This window comes from Oncorhynchus tshawytscha, linkage group LG07, assembly GCF_018296145.1.
Source record: "Oncorhynchus tshawytscha isolate Ot180627B linkage group LG07, Otsh_v2.0, whole genome shotgun sequence".
Classification (NCBI taxonomy): Eukaryota; Metazoa; Chordata; class Actinopteri; order Salmoniformes; family Salmonidae; genus Oncorhynchus; species Oncorhynchus tshawytscha.
Genome location: NC_056435.1, coordinates 7956638 through 7984083, shown reverse-complemented (window position 1 = coordinate 7984083; position 27446 = coordinate 7956638). Strand labels below are relative to the sequence as shown.

The window sequence follows — 27446 nt, the reverse complement described above, 5'->3', positions numbered from 1 at the left end:
AATTACAGGGCCTGCTCTCCTCAGCTGTCACTGACACAGTCTCTTTACATGTCAATGCCAGCCGAATGGGCCCTCATCACCGGCGCACCCTCCCTGTCCCAGTGCCCTCATAGGAAAATAAACCAGACAGAAATGCCTTGTCCTCGCCCCAGCTGCCAGTCTCACAGGGCAAACATGGCACAATGGCGCAGGGCACCGAGGCTCAGTCACAGGGCACACACACACACACACACACACACACACACCCCTCTCTCCACCCTGCCCTACCCTTCATCTGCACCCACCCTATCCTACTCCATTCACAGGGGCATAACGTAGTCTTTCTGGGGTCCTCTCATCACGCCACGCCCCACAACCGCCCTCCTTTGTGTTGGTCTAGCACTCTGAGGAAATGATAAAGTACAAGGAGTGGGTGTGTATTTGTAGCGGGAACTTGTGTGTTTTTTTTGTCTGCCATTTGCCATTTGTGGAAGGGGAGGTAGGGCCTTGGCTAGGAGCCCGGCTGTGGTGTGGTGGTGTTGGCTGCATACAAACATCGAGGGTGAACACAGGCACATTTGTTTAGGCCTCCTCCCCCCTCACCTCAGGCAGCCTTGGGAGGAACAGTTGACAATTCCTAACCACACTAGCCTGGACTGCATACCCATCCACACACTGGGGATAGACAAGTCTGGTTGGGGACAGGAAGAAGAAAGGAATTTTACCTGAAGACTGGACAAAAGAGGCGATATAAAAACATTTTTTTTAAAGTAAGTTGACTTTGATATAGTTTCTAAAAACAAATGCATGACTTATCACTCCAAATGACAGTGGACTGTCTCTAAAAAAAAATCAGGGAGGGCAGAGTAGTATAGCTCGGTGATGTTTTTATTCCACATTTTGTGCCTTGGTTCACCGGCATCTCTGTTCATCTCCTGGGAAGCAAGAGTTGCTAGAATCAGTGAGCTTAACGTTTCAGGATGTGGACAATTTATTTATCTATAAATTCCCTTTGTAGCTCACGAATGTTGATGGTCATGTAAAGGGCCTCTCCTCGAGCTGCTGATGTGAAATGGGACATTGCTTTATTCCCAGTGGGACTGCTAATAACATGGCTTGGACATTCCAACATGTCATTGTAGCATGGGGCGATGCATGAATCCACTTAGTGTTCCTCTGAGCAAAAACATTTCAATAGACACAGAATCTATGTCCCAAATGGAACCCTCTCCCCTGTATTGCAGTACTTTTAACTAGAGGCTTGTATATTTCTATATATATTTATTTATTTATTTGTAGTTCTGTTCTTGTCTATTATTTTTCTGTATTATGTCATGTTTTATGCTTTGTGTGGACCCCAGGAAGAGTAGCTGCTGCTTTTGCAACAGCTCATGGGGATTCAAATAAAATCCCTGGTCAAAAGCAGTGCATTTTAAAGGGAATAGGGTGCCATTTGGGACACACATTTGAGACTGCCTCGACACTGAGCACGTTTCAGTAGACACAGACTGCCTCTACAACCCCAAGTCATCTCACTACACTGGGAGCTACACTGTCTCAGATAGAGCCATGCTTTAGCTCCAGCTAGCGCTTTTGGTTGGATTCGTATTGGATAGTAGATTCCCCTTCCTTATTATGTCTTCCATTTATGATGTTATCGAATCAGTTTTACATGTATAGGACACTCTATAGCATTGAGTTTGCTTGTTTTCATAGTTGTTCTAATAAGGAACAAAACACATACGCTTTGACCGTTAACCGGATGCCTGGATAATTAAAAGTCATATTTATCTCAGTGTTGGTATGGAAGCTGTAGGACTGACTGCTTTATGGCCAAGCAGATTTAACTCCCAGATGCAGCTGGGAATTGCAAAGGGTAGTGTTCTGGTTAAATGGTATAGATGGGAAATGCATCTTCACTCTGAGAATTCTCTAACGATGACTTTGGCCGAGACTTTGGTCAACTCTTCATCTTCATGAATCCCAGACATTGGATTGTGTATGATTGTATCAAGATATGGATTTGCCATTCCATTCCATCACGTAATACGTTATGGCAGACAGAAGAATGGAAATATCTTTCAAACATCAATCTGTCTGAGAGTGTTTGAGAAGAGCTTTGGTTGTTCCAGTATGGTACACTCTGGTATGCATTTGCTGCAGAGTAAAGTGTAGTAGCCTATAGCTCACCCCATGGACCAGCTCCAACCTCTCGCTAATCATCAGTGCAAAGAAAACAGGAAGGGATGTCTGGTGAAAGCTGGTCCGCACTGAAAGCAATGAAAAGTGCATATTTCATCATTATGACAATGATGCCATGTAACGATGAGGGCAGGCTAATTGTACGGGTTTCTGACCAAATAAGTCCAACATTGCTCCTCCCCAGTGTCCCAAACGGGTTATTAAATAATATCAAACGGTATTTGTCACATGCTTCGTAACAACAGTAAGCCCTTCCGAACAATGCAGAGAGAAAAAAATCTAGAAAATAATAACACAAGGAATAAATACACAATGAGTAAAGATAATTGGCTATATACACGGGGCAACAGTACCGAGTCCATGTGTAGGGGTACGAGGTCATTGAAGTAAATATGTACGTATAGGTAGGGATAAAGTGACTAGGCAACAGGATTGATAACTGACAGTAGAGTCAAAAGAGTAAAGTGCAAAAAGGGTCAATGCAGATAGTCCGGGGAGCTATTTGGTTAAATATTTAGTAGTCTTGGAGGTAGAAGCTGTCCAGGGTCCTGTTGGTTCCAGATTTGGTGCATCGGCACTGCTTGCCGTGCGGTAGCTGAGAGAACAGTCTTTGACTTTAGATACTGTATGTGAGGCATTGCTCTCTTATTGGAAAGGGCAGGGTGAAAAATCACTGGAGCTACAGGCCAGATACACATGTTCTATCCTATTTAAAACCTCCTTAGAGAGCAATTACAGCCAAAGTACAGCCAATGTACTGCTAAGTACACTTCTAAAACAATGGGCGATAGCTCAACATTCATTTGCTAATAACGATAAATCCATAAATAAGTAAAACTACTATGGCACACTTAATGTTGAGTACTTGGCTCATCTTCTTTTGAGAGTCTCTCTCGACTAGAACCTGCATTCCACGTTTAATAGGTTTAGAATGTTCTGGATTTGAAACTGCTGACATTACTCTCTACAATAGTCTCTGTAGTCTTTGCAATAGGCTTTTTATGGCTCACAGGCCTCTACCTATCTTAGCCAATATGACTCAAAGCAGACTAGATATGAAAGACCTTATGAGAAACACTTCTGTTTGGAACATTGTTCAACACATAACACTAGTGTATAATTATGTTGTGAGAGATGTTATTATTATTATTTGTCAATGTTGCGTAGTTCCAAAATATGAGGAATCAGATTTTAATTGTAATAGGAATTGATGATCTACCTAGCAACCTACTTTTCTCTGTTCTGATTGGTTAGATGTTGAGAACAGGAAGTACTTGAAGTGACATATTTCTGTGAATGTAGTCTGTTCACGAGTAAAAGAGAAATCCAAAAAGTAAAAGAGTAATCTGTCTCCATAAAGTGTTGTCAACATAGAGAGTCATCGATCCGCCTTCTAAAGAACCCCAAACTACGTTAGTACAGCCAAAGAGGAGTAATGGTAAGTCTGGCAGTGGCAACCTATTGTCAAGTAGTACAGCCAATAACAAAAATAGAGTGACTTTGAAATAATTACTATAAAAAAATGCTTTTTCTCCCCAATTGGTAGTTACAGTCTTGTCTCATCGCTGCAACTCCCGTACAGACTCGGGAGAGGCGAAGGTCAAGAGCCATGCGTCCTCCGAAATGCAACCCAACCAAGCCACACAGCTTCTTGACACAATGCTCACTGAACCCAGAAGCCAGCCGCACCAATGTGTCAGAGGAAACACTGTTCACCTTGCGTCTGTGTCACCATGCACTGTGCCCGGCCAGCCACAGGAGTCGCTAGTGCACGATGGGACAAGAACATCCCTGCCGGCCAAACCCTCCCCTAACCCGGACGACGCAGGGCCAATTGTGCGCCGCCCCGTGGGTCTCTCAGTCACCAGCCGGCTGCAACAGAGCCTGGACTCTAACCCAGAATCTCTACTGGCACAGCTAGCACTACTATGCCTTAGACCACTGCGCCACTCGGGAGGCCTGACTTTGATATAATTTAAAGAAAACATATTTGTCATGTATCCTGTCCTCAGCTCCTTCCCTTCATCCGCACTGATTGGAAAAAACTACAGGGCCATGTTCAGCAGGACACAATAAAAACCTATTATGTAGAACAAGTATGCCTCTGGCACATAGAACAAGGAATCACGAGAGCTATATTCATGGTATTTCTATGTGAAATGTTCCACAAGGTTTGCTTGCTGAAAATGGCCCAGGTAAAAAGTATAGGGTGGAATCTCGTCATTAGGCTGGTCTTCACGTTTCGTTTTGCAACTGTTTGGAGTAATGATCAAACCCCTGGTCAGTTCTTTCAGATCAGTGCATATAACGGAGAAGAAGTTAGAAGAGGAATGATCTTTAAAGCTTTCTTCCTCTTCAGTAGAGGGAGGAATTTTTACACCCCTCTACTCCTTGGCAATCGTTTCTACCGTCCCCCTCAAAGGGTCTGACCCTTAACCCCCAACAGTTTAAGGTCTTCCCTCCAATGGACGGGTTCTAGCCACGGGTCAAGCCATATATTTTGTGCATGATTACCTTGTCAGTAGCCTCTCAGGCCATGTAGCCAGCCACAGTGAAGGAGAGATGAGAGAGGAGAGAGATACTCTTTCCACTTCGAAACTGATAAATGTCAGTGTGTTCGATTGCACAAAAATGATTTATACCACCATGTATTCAATGAATTAGATTAGATTGAATAGAATAGATTGAATTTGCATGTTCAAATGTCAGTTCGAAGATAATGGAGTGCTCTGTCCCCATACATAACTTGAAGTGCCTCTTCACAAGGGGTTTGTGTACTAGCATTTGAGCCAATTGATTAATACTTGGGTTATTCTGCTTAGATTTATGTACGAAGGCTTATCATAGCCTACAAATGTTTTTGACAGTATGTAGCATTTGACGCTTTCCAATTTTATATCACAAGGAGTAGGATACACTCTCATCTGACCGGCAATGTAGTTGCCTTATTGCAGTATTCCCAAACTGGGGTGCATGCAATGCCGTCGGGGGTACGCCAAATAAAAATGTGATTCACATTTTGTATTTTGTATATTTAAAAAACAAATTCTTCACATTTTCGAACAGTCCATTTATATTTTCCAATGGGGCTATACGTTTGGGTGAGGTTTTTTTCTCGCCTGAGTAGCCTCGTTTCACTGCCAAAAATAAAATGTAACCATCTAGTGTTCAGCGAAATAACAACACAATGTCAAATACAGGTAGCCTAGTCAAATAATTAACATCCAATCACATTAACCGTTAATCTCTCATGGGAATTCCACTAACGGTCCGTATGTAGCCAAACATAGCAGCTGCTCATGTTGGTATCTGTTATGATGGCGCAAAAGTCATGACAGGGAGACATAGTGGAGTGGTAATCCACGTGCAAGCAGTTGCTCCCGACGCCACTTGGGTACACTTCAGCATCCACCGAGAGGCTCTTGCTGCCAAAGGAATGCCTGACAGCTTGAAAGACCTTTTGGACACTAGTGAAAATGGTTAACTTTGTTAAAGCAACGCCCCTGAACTCTCGTGTATTTTCTGCACTATGCAAAGATATGTGCAGCGACCATGTAACACTTTTACAACATACAGAAGGGCACGGGTTATCAAGGGGCAAAGTATTGTTTTTAAATTGATAGACGAGCTTGAAGTGTTCTTTGCTGACCATAATTTTCATTTGTCCGAACACTTGCATGATGACGAGTTTCTTACATGACTGGCCTATCTGGGTGAGGTTTTTTCTCGCCTGAATGATCTGAATCTAGGATTACAGGGACTCTCCGCAACTATATTCAATGTGCTGGACAAATTTGAGGCGATGATTCAGAAGTTGGAGCTCTTCTCTGTCTGCATTGACAAGGACAACACACAGGTTTTTCCATCATTGTATGATTATTTGTGTGCAAATGAACTCAAGCTTGCGGACAATGTCAAATGTGATATAGCGAAGCACCTGAGTGATTTGGGTATGCAATTACGCAGATACTTTACCGAAAAGGATGACACAAACAACTGGATTCATTATCCCTTTCATTCCCTGCCTCCACTCCACTTACCGATATCTGAACAAGAGAGCCTCATCAAAATTGCAACAAGCGGTTCTGTGAAAATTGAATTGAATCAGAAACCACTGGCAGATTTCTGGATTGGGCTGCGCTCAGAGTATCCTGCCTTGGCAAATCGTGCTGTTAAGACACTGATGCACTTTGCAACCACATACTTATGTGAGAGTGGATTCTCATCCCTCACTAGCATGAAAACTAATTGCAGGCACAGACTGTGAGGAAAGTTATGTACATCCTTGAAAGCACACCCTTCTCATTAACCTGTGGTGAGTTATTCACAATTTTTGATGAACAAATAAGGTTTTATAATGTAAGATGGCTAAATAAAGAGCAAAAAAATTTATTATTATTTGTGCCCTGGTCCTATAAAAGCTCTTTGTCACTTCCCACGAGCCGGGTTGTGACAAAAACTCACACTCATTCTTATGTTTAGTAAATGTATTGTATAGTGTGTGTGCAGCAGGCTTACTATGATGGCAAAAAACAACAGTTAAGAGTGCGCTGACCCTGGTGCTAGAGGCGGTACGCAGCCGGAGGTTGAATGTTTGAAGGTGTATGGGACTATAAAAAGTTTGGGAACCACTGCCTTAAGATAAGACCCATTGTGTATCCAAATAACAAAACAACCGTGAAGCTTAACAGGGCTAAGTGCCACAAACAAAGTTAAATACCCACACTGAAAGGTGGGAAAAAGGGCTACCTAAGTATGATTCCCAATCAGAGACAACGATAGACAGCTGTCCCTGATTGAGAACCATACCCGGCCAACACATAGAAACACAAATCATAGAAATAAAGGACATAGAATGCCCACCCAAGTCACACCCTGACCAAACCAAATAGAGACATAAAAAGGCTCTCTAAGGTCAGGGCGTGACAGTCCAAGAGTCAACACCAACGTATGTTTCTTCAACCGAGTCGACCACATCCCAGCCTCGCTTTGACAGCCAATGTCACGGGTCTCCACGACATCTCTTGCCGACAGCACAGCAATGCAATGAGCTACGAGAGGAGGAATGCGAAAACAGTGTGGAATCTATCTAAAAATTATTGCATTTGTGGCCACAAGGTATGCAACAGAGGCATTTAGAGAGGCTGAATCGGTGCATTTGTGCTCGCCGACTGTGATGACAAACAGTGGGTGACGTGACCCGGTCTGATGGTTTCTGTCAGTGTGCCCCTTGTCTACTTTATTATGGGTCTGTGGTGAGGAATGCTTAAAGTGTTAAGAAGCAGACATTCTGTGGGGAGCCCCAATGAAAAGCAGACCAGGGTCCTTATTTGGAAATTCTGTAGTCTTACTAGCATGAGGGCTGATCTAGGATCCCCTCCCTGTCAAAATTTGAACTAATAACACTTAATGAATATGACTCCAGGGCTTCTATCTAAGAGTAGGAGTGCTAATCTAGGATCTGTTTTGTATTTTGGATCATATTGATTAATGTTATATGGACAGGGAGAATCCTGATCCTAGATCAGCACTCCTAGTTTTAGACACTTGAGACATACAGCCTTTGGGCCCATATTCAGAAATAGTCTAAGAGTAGGAGTGCTGTCCATAAAATCAAGCTCATCATTATCTAAAAGGCTAAACTGACCCTAGATCAGCACTTCTAAACTGATCCTAGATCAGCACAACTAACAGCTCTCTTGAGTTTGTGAATAATAGCCCAGACCAGTAGTTTCCAATCAGCATGATAGTAGAAAAATCTGGTTGGCAGTAAAGCTGTGAGTCATGTGTCTCCCTTTAAATGAGAGAGAAAGATAAACACTTTAAACCTTCTGAGAGACTGGGGTCTACGCCAGGCCCAGACACTTAAAGAATGCAGCTGGGCCTTGCTTGGTTTGCCACAGTTGAAGCCTGAGAGAGAGACATAGTAACGCTTGCTGGTCAGACAGACTCAAGTCAGCTAGCTACCTAGCGAAATCAAAAACTAACCAACAGAGCTTTTGAGAAGGAAGTATAGCATATATGGTTGGATTCCATCCTTGTGGGGACCTAAAATCCCCAAAAGTCCCCACAAGGACAGTAAAACAAGGAAAAGTATCCCTTGTGGGGACATTTCCCACGTCCCCATGAGGACAAACGCTATTTTAAACTTAGGGGTAAGAATTAGGGTTAGAGGTTAGTAGTTAGGGTTTGTGTTAGCGTTATGGGTTAAGGGTTAAGGTTAGGGTTATGGTTAGGGGTTAGAGAAAATAGGATTTTGAATGTAAATGAATTGTAGGTCCCCACGAGGATAGAAGAACACGACATAATTATGTGCGTATGAGTAGAGTAAATGTGATTGTTCGTGATATGGGCGAGTCTGTGTAAATTGGTGGGCATTTCTTTGTAGAAGTCCCATTAGCAGTAAACAGGAAGTTCATAGGAGCACATCAAATTTGGTGTCAAATGTTTTATTAAGGCATATACAGTGGGGCAAAAAAGTATTTAGTCAGCCACCAATTGTGCAAGTTCTCCCACTTAAAAAGATGAGAGAGGCCTGTAATTTTCATCATATGTACACTTCAACTATGACAGACAAAATGAGAAAACAAAAACAGAAAATCACATTGTATGATTGGGGAATATTTAAGACAAATAAAGTTTATATTCCGTTAGGTGTAATTAACACAATGAACACAATACATATTTATATGTTTTCACTGTCTGTAATACACGTGATTTTAAGTGTTGTATTTGTGACACTCATTTGTGTCACGGGTTGATGATCACTAGGCTTGATGCTGTATTTGACGTATTAAACTGATATCTGTTGATGGTGATTGACGTCAGACTGGCGGTACACTGATCGTTTATCTGTGAAATGGTGTGATTCTGTAGCCCCTGATGTTGTCTTCCTCACAGCCTCTCATGGCTGGTGTTTACAGAACATCTGGTACTGTCTGTTAAGAAATACAGTGAGGTCCAAAAGTATTTGCGCAGCAACACCGTTTTTGTTGTTTTGGCTCAGAACTCCAGCACTTTGGCTCTCGTGTATGTTTCCATGTAGCAGAGACAGTTTCTCTGCTTGTGTGCTGGAGGTGTATCCCTGATGCAACTTGTAATTTAACCTGAAATGATTTATGGTTGACTGTATCTGCGACTGCTCTTCTCTTTTGTTCACCTGAAAATCCCTTTTTGCAATGACTTATTAAGTGGTTCAAATGCTTCATTCTGTTACCAAATCGGGTAACGACAAGACTAAATAAATCCGTAACAGAATGACTACAACTCAATTGGCTACAATGGGAATTCATAGTAGTCACACACCACAGTCACCTGTGGTCACCAGAGTCACCTGCTACTGTCCTCTCTTCCACTGGCATACTATTATGTTCAGCTCATAACTGTTTTCTTTCTCTTTCTGTCGCGTGGTGGTCAAAGTAAAGTATAGTAGAGTAGAGGTCAGTACAACACAGTACTGTACCGTACTGTACAGTAGAGTTTAGTACTGTACAGTAGAGCACACTAGAGTACATTATAATTTACTGTATTTTTTAAATGTATTTTTATTTAACTAGACACTGTCCTGAACTATGCTCTACTGTACTCTACTATACTATACTATACTATACTATACTATACTGTGCTCTACTGTGATGTCCAAACTTGTGAAACACAGTCATCTGTGATTGGTACAGATGAATTTGGTCTTGTTTGGGGGCGGAGCTCATTAGAATAATAGCCAGTGTGTGGAATAATAGCCAAACATGCAAAGCATGATATCACTGGTTCTACCTTTGTGTCTATTCAGGATACATCACCATGAAGAGAATGACATTCATAATTTTGCATTTCTGTATAGTACAGATCAGGGACCCATTACGTCATTCTGTTACCATCATTCTGTTACCGGGTGTTAATCCACTTCACTTACTGTCAATAACCAAAATAGATTTTTTTCAAACTCAGGTTGTTATATCATAGCTGACAGACCATTTTTTCTTAATTTGGAGTAGATATTCAAACGTTTTTGAAAAACTGCCTCACATAAAAAAACGAATGGAGATTTGACCGTTATTCTGTTACCAAACTATACATACAATTTTCTGTGGAAATTGTTAAAAGTAGTCATTGTGCATAGAGTTGAGTAAGCATTTCACTGTTAGTCTACAACTGCGAAGAATGTGACATGCAATTTTGATTTGAGTTGTGTGGTTTCTTTAACTTTGCAATAAATATGTGAAAGTGATAAATCATAGTCTCGGCATCATTCTGTCGCCGTGTAATTACCGTCCGTCAGAAGGGTTGTGAAGTTGTGTGTTATATTATGTGCCATTAGCATGTTGCGTGTGAGTCAGTGTCTGCTACTGTATGTGTGTGTAGGCCCACCTACTGCCTGTCTGCGTGCAAGTGTGTGTGCACATGCGTATGTGTGTGCGCGACACAGGAGGTTGGTGGCACCTTAACTGGGGTGAACGGGCTCGTGGTATTGGCTGGAGCAGAATGGTATCAAATACATCAAATACATGGTTTCTATGGTTTCCAGGTGTTTGATGCCATTCCATTTGCTCTGTTCCAGCACATTATTAGGAGCCGTCCTCCCCTCAGCAGCCTCCACTGGTGCGCTCATGTGATCTCGTGCGTGCGTGTGTGTGTTTGCGTGCGTGCATGTGTGTGTGTGTGTGTGTGTATGTGGCAAGCCGGGGTGTGAATCCTGCAGCAACAGATCCCATGGCTCATGACAGTTAGTTAATAAACACTGGCCTGTCAACAGCTGCACATGATGTAATGTGGAACTTCTTCTCACCCACACCACCTCCTCCCTCCCTCCCTCCCTCCCTCCTCCCTCCCTCCTCCCTCCCCCTCCCTCCCTCCTCCCTCCCTCGTTACAAGTTGCAGGGTGTTTGCAGAGCACCAGTCTGGCAAGCCAGAGTGAGTGTGTGTTCGTTCAGTCTCCCCTGCTATTTCTACTCCTCACTGGGAATTTACCAGAGGAGCATGTTTCCAGCCACCTTCAAAGGGAATTCCATGTTACAACGTCTGATGTAGACTTATCAGAGGCTGCTGCCAACCTGTTGAGTGAAGCAGAGGATTTGCCAGGCAAGACGTAAGTTATAGATGCTCATTTTCTGACGCACGTTGACACGGACACACAGGCCCATGGGTAATTGGTGCGATAATTTGCATTTGAGAGAGAGAGAGAGAGAGAGAGAGAGAGAGAGAGAGAGAGAGAGAGAGAGAGAGAGAGAGAGAGAGAGAGAGAGAGAGAGAGAGAGAGAGAGAGAGAGAGAGAGAGAGAGAGAGAGAGAGAGAGAGAGAGAGAGAGAGAGAGAGAGAGAGAGAGAGAGAGAGAGAGAGAGAGAGAGAGAGAGAGACAGAGAGAGAGAGAGAGAGAGAGAGAGAGAGAGAGAGAGAGAGAGACAGAGAGAGACAGACAGACAGACAGACAGACAGACAGACAGACAGACAGACAGACAGACAGACAGACAGACAGACAGACAGACAGACAGACAGACAGACAGAGGCGCAAACAGGTCAGGATCAAATTGCTTACACACATTCCAAATGTGGCCACATACCCAGCAGGCATAACTTATGTATTAACATAGACAAGGCTTGGAAGATCCCTGTGCTCACACAGCTTGGTGTGATACATGCAGTGTCCCTTTGGACTTCAGTGTTTTTCTGTTTCTTTTCCTAACCAGCTGCCATGATGAGAGAGACAGACCGCAGCCCAGTCATGTTCCTGTCAGCAGGGCAGCTGGGGCTAGGCTACACATGCTGGACATTGTGATTGAAAGTCCCAAGCAGACTTGGGTTCAAATCCTATTAAAATTGTTCAAACACTTGGAGCATTTGCCTGGAGTGCCAGGTGGTGGGTGGGACTTTTCAGTTGGTTCCATTGCACCAGGAAATCTCATCAAGCGCCGGCTAAAGCATTTGAAATGATTCTGAAGCACTATTTGAACCCAGCGCTGGCCCGAAGGCAGGAAACCCATCTGATTTGTTTCAGGATGTAATAAGGTCTTCCTAAGGGCCTGTGTTTGGGGTGCGATCGGTGGAGGGAAATGTGTTTCTGCAGCGTTGAATCCCTGATGAGCTAGACGATGACATTACGCTCATTGTTTTGATGAAAAGTTTTAACCCAAGCAACCCTAATGAACTTGTGTGCAGTGGCGCAGTGACACAACACATTTTCTTCCATAGACCAGCAATGAGTTTGTGAGTTTTGAAGGGAGTTTGAAGTCTTGTGTCACTGTCGCAGAAATTAAGGATATTCATTAGAATTCAAATACATTTCTATCAGTTCCAGTAGATTGTGTCCCTACGTCATGCTTAATGCAGTATTTGCAGTTCATGTTTTATTGCACGTGACATGAGCGCAGAGCAAAAATATGTCAATTAATTTTGCCAGATGCTCCTAGGCTTTTTCTTAACAGAGCAAGCATATTTAATTTGAAATGTGTGTGTGTGTCTCTGGCTGAGACATCTACAGCACAGCAACACTCCCATATTCAACCTGTTGAAAGGCTACACAACATGAACAATTCCCCCCTACAAATAGGGTCAGCTACGTTAGGTGTAAAACCCTGAGCCGACTTACGACGTGTTAGAAAGGGTGTCGGGCGAGGGTTGTAATAAAAACACACTCGATAGAATGCGGATCGGAATGTAACAAATGTCTGTCTGTTCATCTCTTAGGAGTGAGCTCACACGTAGCACATGACTTGCTCAATAACTCACACCCATCCTGTATCTCACACAGCTGTGTGTGTGTGTGTGTGTGTGTGTGTGTGTGTGTGTGTGTGTAAGTGTGTGTGTTTGTGTGTGTGTGTTTGTGTGTGTGTGTGTGTGTATGTGTGTGTATGTGTAAGTGTGTGTGTGTGTGTGTGTGTAAGTGTGTATGTGTAAGTGTGTGTGTAAGTGTGTATATAGCATATGTATTTACAGAATGTGTGGGTGTGTATAAATCCACACTGTGGAACACCTTGATCACATGGGTACGTTGTTTGATGACACTTCCTGTCTTCTCCAGTTAATTCCCCCTACACTCCCCATGTGTTAACTAGACCCTATAGGGAGCTCTGCTTTGTGTACAACCTGTTGTTCCTCACTCAGCTCTCTGTCTCTGCTGTCTGTCTCCTTCAGCTGTCTCATTGGCCCTGGCCTAGCTCTGTTTGTTTTTCCATATCCAATCCTCCTGGCCTTGTGGACAGACACACACACACACACACACACACACACACATAACAACCCCCCTCCCAGCCACACACACACACACACACACACATACACACGCACATACACACGCATGCACATTCAAAGGTCTCACATACATCCTTTGCTACTTTTTTTTTTTTTACACATATCAGCCTGTAGACAATTTCAAAGTGCTTGTACCTTTGACCTTTACCATTTAACAGTGCCACTGTCATTGTTACACCTTGCTGAGAAAGGCTGTAGCTATAGCCCAGTTAAAGCTTCACCCCCACAACAGCACGTTAAAACAGTACAGTGATACAGAAGGGCAGCAACAGGGAGTAAACACATTGGGTGTGTCCCAAATCACACCCTATTCCATTTACAGGATAGTGCACAACAGTACTTTTGACCAGGGTGCCTTAGGGAAGCTAGTGGTTGGCAGATTTTGTAGAGAGCAATGACAATGTACATCTTTAAGCAAACTAAAATTACATAAGTGTTTAATCTTGGAGATAATTGAACTTTTTGACCTTATCTCTAATACCATGATGACTTTTGGTCTGTCTGTCCGTCCGTCCGTCCGTCCGTCCGTCCGTCCGTCCGTCCGTGTCTGTCTGTCTGTCTGTCTGTCTGTCTGTCTGTCCGTCCGTCCGTCCGTCCGTCCGTCCGTCCGTCCGTCCGTCCGTCCGTCCGTCCGTCTGTCTGTCTGTCACAAACCTTGTCCCAAAAGGCACCCTATTCCTCAGGTAGTGTGCTACTTTTGACCAAAACCCAATGGGCTCTGGTCAGTAATAGTGCACTACCCGAGCTAAAGAGACAGGAGGTTGCGGACATATTGGACTGATCATCATACGCCATCTGTGCTGCTAGCCTTCCACACAGATGGACCTCTCTCTCTCTCTCTCTCTCTCTCTCGCTCTCTCTCTCTTGCTCTCCTTCCCTCCCTCTTGCTCTCCTTCCCTCCCTCTCCCGCCCTCCCTCTTGCTCTCGCTCTCTCTCTCTTGCTCTCCATCCCTCTCCCTCCCTCCCTCTCCCGCCCTCCCTCTTGCTCTCTCTCTCTCCCTCTCTCTCCCGCTCACTCAATCTCTCTCTCTCCCTCGCTCTCTTTCTCTCTCTCTCTCTCTCTCTCTCGCTCTCTCTCTCTTGCTCTCCCTCTCTCTCCCGCTCACTCAATCTCTCTCTCCCTCGCTCTCTTTCTCTCTCTCTCTCTCTCTCTCGCTCTCTCTCTCTCTCTCCCTCCCTCTCACTTGCTCTCTCTCACTTGCTCTCTCTCTCTCTCTCTCTCTCACACACTCTCTCTCTCACTTGCTCTCTCCCTCTCACTCGCTCTCTCTCTCACTCTGTCTCTCTCTCCCTCTCGCTCTCTCTCTGTCTTTCTCTCTCTCTGTTTCTCTCTCTTAGTGTGTCCCCCTCTCTCTCTCTCTCTCTCTCTGTGTGTCTCTCTCTCTCTGTTTCTCTCTCTCTCTCAATTCAATTTAAATTTAAGGGCTTTATTGGCATGGGAAACATACGTTAACATTGCCAATGCAATCTCTCTCTTTCTATACCCTCACATTCACATCATGCTTACCTCCCACCTCTCAATATTTGAAAAGTAATAGCTATCTGGGAATTAGGAGGTAGCCTAGACTCCTCTCTCTCAAATCTCCAATGTATAATTATCCTCCCCATTCATTCTGCACCCTGCCTGAGCAACCTGGATGAATCATTCACAAAACGAGGCCTTGGCTGGGGGGTGGTTCCGGGTTCCAGCTTGACCCCCTTTCCTTTATAGCCCTCCTCCATTCAAACACACAGACAATATAAATAGGGTCCCGGGGCAAGGGCCGGTGCTCCAATCAATGTCAACCATCGCTATCCATCCCAGGCTGACTGACACTTCCTGGCAAGCTCATTTTTCTTTTTTGGGGGGGTGGTATTGATCCAGGCTGCATCCAAAATGGTACCATATTCCCCATATAGTGCTATTTGGGACACATGTACTACCTCGCCAATTGGGTTTTTCTTTCGACGTGAGAGTCCATTTTCCTCTTGTTTTCATTGCATTATGTGATAGATGAAAGTGCTATTTGAGAACTCATGCAACAGAACGCATGTCTGGAATCATTCTCTCTGAGAATTTATATGGCACTGAGAGACCAGATGGTGTTTGCCGACCGAGTCGGTCATTGTGTTTCGTGATGTGTTATGACCAATAATGTTCAACTGCCAACACACAACACCAAGCATTTATCAGACGTTCAATTGTATTCAGCTCAGAGGAAATGGCAAAATGTAATGGTGATTGTGGGTGTAATCATTTGTAGCCAAAACGTTTGTTCCTCCAATAGAAATAGTTTGGGGTTTAAAGTTCAAGCGACAACAACCAATGGATATCTCTGTTTGATCTATCCCTCTATAAAGCGGCCTTATTGGTGTACGGTTCTTTGCTTAGTGGAGAAATGGGAATAAGAGTAGGTGAATGTTTGACTGTATGGGTACAAAGGGCAGCACTGTCTCTGACACACACTTGTGAGTCATCAGACTCAAAATGGCCAGAAACAAAGAACCTTCTTCTGAAACCCATCAGTCTATTCTTGTTCTGAGAAACGAAGGCTTTTCCATGCGAGAAATTGGCAAAGAAACTGAAGATCCCGTATAACGCTGTGTACTACTCCCTTCACAGAACAGCGCAAACTGGCTCTAACCAGAATAGAAAGAGTGGGAGGCCCTCGGTGCACACGTGAGCAAGAGGACAAGTACATTAGAGTGTCTAGTTTGAGAAAGAGAGGGCCTCACAAGTCCTCAACTGGCAGCTTCCTTAAATAGTACCCACAAAACACCAGTCTCAACGTCAACATTGAAGAGGCGACTCTGGGATGCTGGCCTTCTAGGCAGAGTTGCAAAGAAAAAGCCATATCTCAGACTGGCCAATAAAAAGAAAAGATTAAGATGGGCAAAAGAACACAGACACTGGACAGAGGAACTCTTTCTAGAAGGCCGGCATCCCGGAGTCGCCTCTTCACTGTTGACGTTGAGACTGGTGTTTTGTGGGTACTATTAAATGAAGCTGCCAGTTGAGGACTTGTGAGGCGTCTGTTTCTCAAACTAGACACTGTAATGTACTTGTCCTCTTGCTCACTTGTGCACCTGGGCCTCCCACTCCTCTTTCTATTCTGGTTAGAGCCAGTTTGCGCTGTTCTGTGAAGGGAGTAGTACACAGCGTTGCACGGGATTTTCAGTTTCTTGGCAATTTCTCGCATGGAATAGCCTTCATTTCTCAGAACAAGAATAGACTGATGAGTTTCAGAAGAAAGTTATTTGTTTCTGGCCATTTTGAGCCTGTAATCGAACCCAAAATTGCTTATGCTCCAGATACTCAACTAGTCTAAATAAAGAAGGCCAGTTTTATGACTTCTTTAATTAGGACAACATTTTTCAGCTGTGCTAAAATAATTGCAAAAGGGTTTTCTAATGATCAATTAGTCTTTTAAAATGATAAACTTAGATTAGCTATCACATGCCATTGGAACATAGGAGTGATGGTTGCTGATAATGGGCCTCTGTACGCCTATGTAGATATTCCATAAAAAATCTGCCATTTCTAGCTACAGTAGTAATTTACAACATTAACAATGCCTACACTGTATTTCCGATAAATTTGAAGTTATTTTAACGGACAAAAAAAAGCTTTTCTTTCAAAAACAAGGACATTTCTAAGTGAACTCAAACTTTTGAACAATAGTGTATGTGAATTAAAACATGAGTTTCATTTCATCAGCTGATACTTAAGATAGCCCAAATTCACCATCAAATAGAACCTGAATGAATAACATACCTAGACAATGTCTATAATTTTCTGATATTCAACAGCAGAACACCATACAGATGAAGGATCTTAATTTGAGCCAGGTTGCTACAGCAGGAAAAGGCCGCAACCGGAATTATTATGTAGATTATAATTTATGGACATTTTGTGTAAGGGTTGATACATTTTTCGTTAGGGCAAATCAAGTCTGACATTTTTCAAGTGGAAATTGTAAACTTTGGATGCCTTTTTCTTAAACATTGAATACATTACAAGTTTGCATTTCCTGCTGTGAAGGAAAATTCTCAGCAACAAAATAATGATTAGATCAAGATCCTACATCTGTTGATGGATCAGTGCATCCACAGAACAATAACCTATCGCAGTGCATATGTCATTTAAGTGATGCATACCTTATTACAATTGTATATAAGTGATCATAATGCTATTTTCTTTTCTCATTATCCTCAGCCAGCCTCTCACCTCTCTAGTCCACCCCCGTGCAACCCCAAAAGCACCCCCCCCTCCTAGTTTCTCCCTCAGCAGATGTTAAAAAGAGTGGTTTCCCCCTCCATAACCCTCAGAGCCGCCTCCACCTCCACCCTGGCATCTAATTAGGGGTGTACACAAAGACTCCCAGATGTCAGGATTGTCCGTGGACCTTTGATTGCATCCATTCAACCCGGCTGACTTGCTGGCTGGCTGACTTACTGTCTTACCGGCTGGGACGAGCGCGTAATATGGCCGTAGACGTGTGTCTCTCTTTGTTGTCTCTGTGCCGCCCCCAACAGAAGACTGGTTTTACACAGTGGTAATTGGGTTTGGTGTAAATCATTTAGAGAAAGGAGGGGCTGTGGTGTATGAGGAGATCGGGAGATGAGGATAGGGAGGTCCCCGTGGGATTGTATTTCATGATGATCGCGTGGGCCAGAGATCATCACCGCCGTAATCTGTTCCTAGTATTCTATGGCCTATTTATGCTGCTGAGTTCCCTTGGCCAATAAACAGACTGGTGAGACTCCATCAGCTTCTACAGCATATGGGATAGACTGGGTATCAAACCCAGGTCTCAGGACAGTGTTAGCCCTCTGAGCTAAAGTCTATAACCAATTCTTCAGGACTATCCCAAATGTGCTAATCACACCAAAAAGGTTACTCATCACACAAGTGTATGTTCACTGAACCACCTCTGTTACATACAATTATAATAATGATAAACTTAATAATAATAATAATATATGCCATTTAGCAGACCCTTTTATCTAAAGCGACTTACAGTCTTGCATGCATACCTTTTACATATGGGTGGCCCTAGCGGGAATCGAACCCATGACCCTTGGCATTGTAATTGTATGAAATCATATCCCTGAGCTCCATTGGGGACATTTCCAACCACTTGGCCTTTTCATTGACGTTACCACGGACGTTTGAATCTGACGTCTTTGTAAAATATCACGTGGCGCATTTACATCGACACATGTTATTGTAGTCTTTTCACCATTCGGCTGGTGATGTAGGACACTGGCCTACAGACGGACGTCCTGCCTCGTGCGTTTTCTCTCCTTTGCTTTTGGCCAGTTGCACATATTTCTCCGAACTTGACCATGTCAGAAGCAGCTTATCCAAGACCGAGAGTCAGTTGCTTTATTCAACCATAAGGTTTTGTCATTGTACGTTATCGCATTTCCCTACCTTTCCCATTCTCATATCTGACTCCAAATGTGTTTGGCTCAGCTTCACGACCTCCTATCGACCACCTGTTTCTATGCAACCTTACTGAACTGCTACACCACAACCGTAACTTTTGCCGAGCGTGAAATGCCCCCCCATTCATTTCAATGAAGACTGGGCATAAGCTGCACGGCTCCATTAGAGGCTCTCACCGCTCAGCGTAAACGTATTCTCTGGTTCTAATTTCCGGACTCCCCTCCCCTACCTTCAAGCGAAATGGTGTCATTGCATTTGACTGGTTAATCTATTATGTTTTTCGAGTCAGGACAGTCAAGTTCAAACGTTAATCCATTTGAATCATTTGCTCTTGATTACCCACAATCCCTATCTGGGCGTCCGCAGGAAGTGTGGGGGCTTTACATCCAGTCTAGTCTTTAGAGAGAAGGCACTAACTGAAATGTAATCTTAACATGGAATGAGAATTACAGCTGAACGTAATGTCCTGGCACACAAAGGAATCAGACCTGGGTTCAAATACTATTTGAATCATTTCAGCTACTTTGGACATTTGTTTTAGCCTGCCAGATGGGGCAGGTTTTGTAGTTTTGTGACAATTCTATTGGTTACGTTGCTCCAGGCAAGCTCAATGGAATCCAGCTAAAGTATTTTAAATCATTTCAAATAGTATTTGAACCCAGGTTTGATTGACGTCAAAACTACTGAATGTAAGATCATCAGGGAGAAATGAAGAAGAACAGAAACCGTCTGTGCTGGTGGCATAACCAGAGTAAGCCTGCATGACGCCCTGTCCTGTCGTTGATCAATCCCCTTCCTTCCACGTTTAGATGTAGAACAGCAAAAATGGGCTGACCAACCCAGCAAGACTGGGAGACATGTCATCATAATTACGTCATTTCAACCAGTTTCTGGGTGTAATGATGTAATCTCAACCAGTTTCACCGGTGCTGGGGTAAGAGCAGTGAGTAGTCAATTGGGTTTGAGATGAACAATTTCTGTGTGGGTGTGAAATGCTACCTGGATATTAGCAGTATATTGACTGAAACTTTTGGATATGGGAGATTGACATTGGATGTAGCGTAGCATTTTGACGTCAGTAGTATACTGACTGACAAGTGTAGTCAAGCCATTGAAGTCTCAGACAGGGTGGAAACCTGGAATAATTCAGCATTAAAAGAGATGAATTGTATTCAGTACCCAAAGCAATTTACACAGACTCAAGTGTAAGTTGCCGTTGAATCAAAAGAGAGATTTTCTCTTTTGAAGTGGCTCCTAGAATACGTAACATACTGTAATTACACACACACACACACACACACACACACACACACACACACACACACACACACACACACACACACACACACACACACACACACACACACACACACACACACACACACACACACACACAACACACAGAATCCATACATTACATACTATACAGCGGTCATGACAGAACGTCCCTAACCCTTGGCGGTCACTATGCGACCTTTGACCCGGGCGCTTCACTGATGAGGAGGTTGTGTGCTTACTCTGTGGCAGGGCTGAGCGAAGGCACAGAGCCTGCTCTTTGTAGAGGAGTAGTATGCGTGAAGTGAAGTGTTTATTTTCTCTCTTAGCCTGCATTGGCCCGGTCGCGCTGGTTCCCAGCTCTGTTTGGAGAAGCCTATGAAAACATGGAGTAGGAGAAGGGAGGGAGGGGGACAGAAAACATATCAACTCAGGGATGATCAGTGGAGTGAGGCTCTCCCTCTCCCTCTCTCCAACACTTCCGGGTTGCTATCAGGTTAGCAGAGCGAGCAGGCGGGCAGCACAACAATAACAGAGCGAGAGAAGCGGTAGGGAAAAAGCGAGAGATAGGGCGGGCAGCCAGGAAAGAGGAGGGAGAGATAGAAAGGGTGAGGTAGAGGGAGAAGGAGAGAGAGAGGGAGCGTGGCGGTGCCGCCTTCTCAGCTTCAAAGACGCAAAATATAACATGGGCTCTGAGCTCTACTAATGTACTAAAGCCTCACTACTGATGTACCCAGCAGCCAACTGGGAGGACCAAGGGTAATGTCTCTCCTGTACAAAAGAGTGATATTTGGCTTCTCCCATCTTCTCCCCACTCCTCCCCTCCCACAGTGGCTCCCAGGGCCGTGGCAGCGGGCTGCAGTGGAAGAGGAGGACCATGAACAGACACCTGGAGAGGAGGGAGCAGCTAAAGAGACTGTCACTGGACAGCAGCTTGGTGGTAAGTCAAAGTGGAAAGCTCCTCTCCCTCTGTGTTTGTCTCTCTCTGTGTCTCTGTCTGTCCGTCTCATTCTCTCTCTCTCTCTCTCTCTCTCTCTCTATCTCTCTGTCTGTCTGTCTCATTCTCTCTCTCTCTCTCTCTCTCTGTCTGTCTGTCTCATTCTCTCTCTCTCTCTCTGTGTCTCTGTCTGTCTGTCTCATTCTTTCTTTCCCTCTCTCTCTCTCTCTCTCTCACTCTCTCTCTATGTCTCTCTCTCTCTCTCTCTCTCTATGTCTCTCTCTCTCTGTCTGTCTCATTCTTTCTTTCCCTCTCTGTCTCACTCACTCAAATCAAATCAAATCAAATGTTATTTGTCACATGCGTCAAATACAACAGATGATGACCTTACTGTGAAATGCTTACTTACAAGGCCTTAACCAACAATGCAGTTCAAGAAATAGAGTTTTACTAAATATAAATATTTACTAAATAAACAAAAGTTAAAAACAACAATAATAATATATATATACAGTATATATATAACACAATAAAATAACAATAACGAGGCTATATACACGGGGTACCAGTACTGAGTCAATGTGCGGGGGTACAGATCTCTGTATCTCTCTGTGTCTCTCTCTGTCTGTGTCTCTCTCTCTATGTCCCTTTCTGTGTCTCTGTCTCTCTCTGTCTCTGTCTCTCTCTGTCTCTCTGTCTCTCTGTGTCTCTGTCTCTGTCACTCTCTGTGTCTCCATCCCTCTCTGTGTATCTGTCTCTCTCTGTTTCCATCTCTCTCTGTGTCTGTCTCTCTCTGTCTGTGTCTCTCTCTCTATGTCCCTTTATGTGTCTCTGTCTCTCTATGTCCCTTTATGTGTCTCTGTCTCTCTCTGTCCCTGTCTCTCTCTGTGTCTCCCTCTCTCTATGTCCCTTTATGTGTATCTGTCTCTCTCTGTTTCCATCTCTCTCTGTGTCTGTCTCTTTCTCTGTGTCTCTTTCTCGCTATGTCCCTTTAAACACTGCTCAAAAAAACACTTAAACAACACAATGTAACTCCAAGTCAATCACACTTCTGTGAAATCAAACTGTCCACTTAGGAAGCAACACTGATTGACAATAAATTTCACATGCTGTTGTGCAAATGGAATAGACAACAGGTGGAAATTATAGGCAATTAGCACCCCCAATAAAGGAGTGGTTCTGCAAGTGGTGACCACAGACCACTTCTCAGTTCCTATGCTTCCTGGCTGATGTTTTGGTCACTTTTGAATGCTGGCGGTGCTTTCACTCTAGTGGGAGCATGAGACGGAGTCTACAACCCACACAAGTGGCTCAGGTAGTGCAGCTCATCCAGGATGGCACATCAATGCGAGCTGTGGCAAGAAGGTTTGCTGTGTCTGTCAGCGTAGTGTCCAGAGCATGGAGGCGCTACCAGGAGACAGGCCAGTACATCAGGAGACGTGGAGGAGGCCGTAGGAGGGCAACAACCCAGCAGCAGGACCGCTACCTCTGCCTTTGTGCAAGGAGGAGCAGGAGGAGCACTGCCAGAGCCCTGCAAAATGACCTCCAGCAGGCCACAAATGTGCATGTGTCTGCTCAAATGGTCAGAAACAGACTCCATGAGGGTGGTATGAGGGCCCGACGTCCACAGGTAGGGGTTGTGCTTACAGCCCAACACCGTGCAGGACGTTTGGCATTTGCCAGTGAAAACCAAGATTGGCAAATTCGCCACTGGCGCCCTGTGCTCTTCACAGATGAAAGTAGGTTCCCACTGAGCACACGTGACAGACGTGACAGAGTCTGGAGATGCCGTGGAGAACGTTCTGCTGCCTGCAACATCCTCCAGATTGACCGGTTTGGCGGTGGGTCAGTCATGGTGTGGGGTGGCATTTCTTTGGGGAGCTGCACAACCCTCCATGTGCTCGCCAGAGGTAGCCTGACTTCCATTAGGTACCGAGATGAGATCCTCAGACCCCTTGTGAGACCATATGCTGGTGCGGTTGGCCCTGGGTTCCTCCTAATGCAAGACAATGCTAGACCTCATGTGGCTGGAGTGTGTCAGCAGTTCCTGCAAGAGGAAGGCATTGATGCTATGGACTGCACATCTGGGACATCATGTCTCGCTCCATCCACCAACGCCACGTTGCACCACAGACTGTCCAGGAGCTGTCCAGACTCATCAGAAGCATGCCCAGGAGGCTTTGTAGGTAGGTCATACAGGCACGTGGAGGCCACACACACTACTGAGCCTCATTTTGACTTGTTTTAAGGACATTACATCAAAGTTGGATCAGCCTGTAGTGTGGTTTTCCACTTTAATTTTGAGTTTGACTCCAAATCCAGACCTCCATGGGTTGATAAATTTGATTTCCATTGATAATTTTTGTGTGATTTTGTTGTCAGCACATTCAACTTTGTAAAGAAAAAAGTATTTAATAAGAATATTTCATTCATTCAGATCTAGGATGTGTTATTTTAGTGTTCCCTTTATTTTTTTGAGCAGTGTATATCTCTGTCTCCCTCTGTCTCTCGGTCTCTCTGTGTCTCCGTCTCTCTCTCTATCTCCATCTCTCTTTGTGTCTCCGTCTCTCTCTGTGCCTCTGTGTATCTGTCTCTTTCTCTCTCCTTCACTACAGCTCAAACAGGTCAGAGAAAAGTACAAACCAGACCTGTGTTCAGAGTGCCAGATGGTCGGGATTTGCAGTTGCACTTTTGGGACTACTCCATTGGTCCCATTGAGGTTAACTCAATCAAGTGCAGCTAAAGTATTTAAAACAAAACAGCTACTATTTGGCTTTGAACCCAGATCTGGTACACTAAACATACCCTGTCAGACGGTTTGAGAAAAAGCAGCCTCCTCTGGCTGTGTTTGTGTCGACGTGATTGACAGGCTTATCTGTCCCCCGGTGTCTCGAGCGACACACAAGACTGGAGAGTGGAAACTTGTTTTTTGTCAGGGTTAACTCAAGGTGAACCCGGTATTAAGTGCTCCTTTGGAATGTCAAGTACAAGCACGTCTGTCTGTGGTGGTGGGTCTCGATTAAGGCCTTTTTTTATGTTTTCACATGGTTCTTTCCAGCATGGTTCCAGCAACTATGGTGGATGTTTAACCAGGCCAGCAGAGTACAACCTGCCCTAGCTTGGCTTGGTTTGGACCTAGTGTAGTGTGTCCACCCACTCTGCCCTCTGAAATTTCACTTCTTTATGTTATAAAACAAAATACATTCGACCAGGATATTCTTCATGTTCTGAATCATTCAGTTGGGGTCTTTCTTTAATATATCATTATCGTTATATTCAAAATATGTCGGACACATCCGAACAATACGCAGCAAACTCTGTTGTCAGAGCGGTGTCGCTTCTCACAGCAACATGTGGTGGCGGTATGTTCTGCAGAGTTGGTTCATGACACGAGCTGAATTAAATGTGAAAAGTGTTGGCGATAAAAGCTCAGTGCTCTGTAGACATTTCACAGAGATACGCTTGTTTTTCTGAGAAATCTTCAAAAAAAGAACAGGAACTTCCCATTAATATGAAAAGCCATATACTAAAATATGAAAATACTACATGTCATGTCTCAAAATTGATATCTATCTTACCTTTATATTGTTTTATGTCCTTCGGAATCAAGAAGAAAGATGAGAGTTCAACGGTGAGCCTGTCAGTTTGCCTTAATTCTCTAACGGCATCCCGCCTAGCTGACGTACTGCTATTTTGCAGATTTTCTCGGCACTTTTATTCCCTGGCCTCCATTGATTTAGTTACCCTTAATCTTGGCCATCCTACAAGGGTAAAAACTCCAATAATTTTGAACGGATTATGATAGAGACGTGAGGGTTGGACCATTGGTGTTCTCAGAGGAGTATCTACACAATTTACCCATTGGTCAAAATAATGCATTTTTGATTGGACACCCTCCCTAGTGGGAATGAGGTTTATGTGTATCAGAATTACGTGACGCAGAATTGATTGGTTTTAGGTCATTTTCAGAAGAGAATGAAATCAAAAAGTCTCTAATTCCAGTCTAAGATGTTGATTAAATGGTGGTCATGAACTTATACTGAAAAGTGGTTCACTTTCCCTTCACCATGATATGATCATACCCTCAAAGCACTTCAGAAGGACATCACCACGTGCCTGATTATTGCGCCTTGTTTATGGCACCCTATGTGATAGCAGGCGGTGCAATTACCGTTTGAAGATTTGGTGATATGGTGTTTATTGCTTTCATTAGACACGTGTTGGCCTGGTTCACTGTCATGGCTGATACTGGGCCGTATTAACCAGACGCTGTACCATGCAACAATATTTGTCTGGTCATTTAGTCATGCATGCGCTGTCTCTTTCTCTCTCAAGGGACAGCTTGAGCTAGATGCGGCTGTTTTAGAGTGGACACATGAATCACATTATGACTATTAGACTTGTAGACTTATAGGCACAATCGCGTCATCTACCGTGCTAGTTCCCAGACATTTCCGTAACACTAACATATGTTGTCTACAGAGCATTATGAGTTATTATGTGTGTACATCTCAAGATTGTCGCTGCATTATGACTCATTGTGAGGGTTTGTAATGCATTATAGATATTGGTGACATAGAAAGTGTTACCGACAGTTCTTATACCAGCTGGAGTATATAGGGGCAGAATGTTGTTCCGTTGCCCTAGGAGAGGAGCAGAAGGAGCCCTGTAGCATTAGTAGAAGGCTAACGTGGAGCTAGTGGCGGAATGGGGCCAGCGGCGCTGAGTTGTTACCCAGGGACGGGGGCACTATGGTGGGACATGTCTGGCTCTGGCCTGCCCTGGTGAGGAGGGATGTGGAGGATCCCAGCCAGGGTTCCAGAGCCCTCGTGGCCCTGACAGAGAAACTCACTAAAGCCTGTAAACACTCCCTTTCCTGAGAGGATATGAGCTTCCCGATACATTTATTTTCCCAGGCATCTGCGAAAACAAGAAAGGCCATTTCTGACATTCCGTCTGGCGACAGGCCCAGCATTCTTGTTCCCGTTTCCAGCTCGAATCCGAATGTACCTGTATCTGGTCACCGGTTAGACAATGGGTATCTATGAATACAGGCATTTTGTGTAATTGTTCAACACATTGTCCGCCAGTAGATTTGAAAGCATTCTCTTTATCGGGTCCCTTTGTTGGGATATACAAAGTATTTTGACAATGTTTGTTAACATGTTTGCCGTTGGTATTTTTGCTGTTACCAATAAGGTTTTGTGAAGATAATAACACTTCTAAAGGTTTCCGTTTGGTGAAATTATATTTAGTTACAAGTTCCATTGAAGCACTTCATGTTTTGCCCACTGTTGATTGAGATATGTATACGCTTAAAGCATTTACCTTGGGGTTCCTGCACAAGACGCACACATCTGCTGTGTAAGGCCAGTAGGCCAAACTTCTCAACCATTTCAAAACCTTCTAGAGTCAAAACACCACATGTCACCTGTCTACAGAGCAGCTGTGGCTGAATATTTACCTCATCTATTCTTCACTGGATGGATTACATGACCCCCCTGGCTCACAAAAAGAGGCATCCGTCTCTGTTCTGGGTGTTTTATAGGATATATTGAGAGATGGTAGTGACTCGACATATGTTTCCTCTACAATGAAGATTGTGTTTGGGGAAATAGCCAATAGAAACACGGACCATTCTGGGTCAAAGCTGTTTGCAAGGTACAGACTGAATCTTTCCAATATTACAAATGACATATGTGAAGTACATATTATTGCATTTCTGTTCATAAAGCAACATGTAGTTGGAGGATAGTGTTGGTTAAGTTAATCTGCTGGTATTAAGGTTCACTACTGTCCAGTGGAATAGTACCTACTGTACACATGAAAGAAGATATCCGGCTTTATTGATCCAATTAACTCCAATAGACTTTATACAGGAAGTCATTTGGGTTTAACCATTTAATAACCCCATGTCTCTAAAGGAAGGGCGTAGGGCGAGCTGTAGCCTAACTAGAGCACTCTCTGCCTTACATTACATAAGAGATCTGTGTTGCTGGGTGGATTCTCTGGGTATATGTATTTTTATCAGTTAAAAGTCTGCCTGCTGCAGATGAGACTGCTCTTAGTCATGCAATTATGCAGTGATGCAGTATATTGTATCTGAATGATGCCCTTCTGTGTCTGCTGCCTCTGCCTGCCCACAGCCCCATCAGTCCTCATTCCCTGTCACTTCTCATAGTACATGTTAGTACATGTTAGTACATGCATGCACCATGGATGAGGCCAGACCTACAATTATTAAACGGGCAATCTGCGATTGGTACATCCATTTGAAATAACTTATAAATGTACCTGCCTCATGAGGTTATGGTGACCGCTTTGGTATTGTTGTTTGAACTGCAGACTGGCCCTTCAAAGCTATGGGGTGGGTTTCCA

The 27446-nt window shown here is 44.0% G+C and overlaps 1 protein-coding gene across 4 annotated transcripts in view; it reads left to right on the top strand.

The window, feature by feature from the left end:
- The first annotated feature begins 545 nt into the window (after window positions 1-545).
- LOC112255162 (nck-associated protein 5) overlaps window positions 546-27446 on the top strand; it is a 175752-nt gene continuing 148851 nt past the window's right edge. Inside the window, exons 1-2 of one of the 4 annotated variants that reach the window (XM_042323992.1) lie at window positions 546-749; window positions 20963-21071. In XM_042323992.1, the coding sequence (XP_042179926.1) occupies window positions 21009-21071 (63 nt within the window). In that variant the 5' untranslated portion in view covers window positions 546-749; window positions 20963-21008. Of the gene's footprint in view, window positions 750-11107; window positions 11267-20962; window positions 21072-27446 lie in introns of those variants that run through there. The other 3 variants (XR_006083685.1, XM_042323988.1, XM_042323989.1) reach the window with 3 other exon arrangements.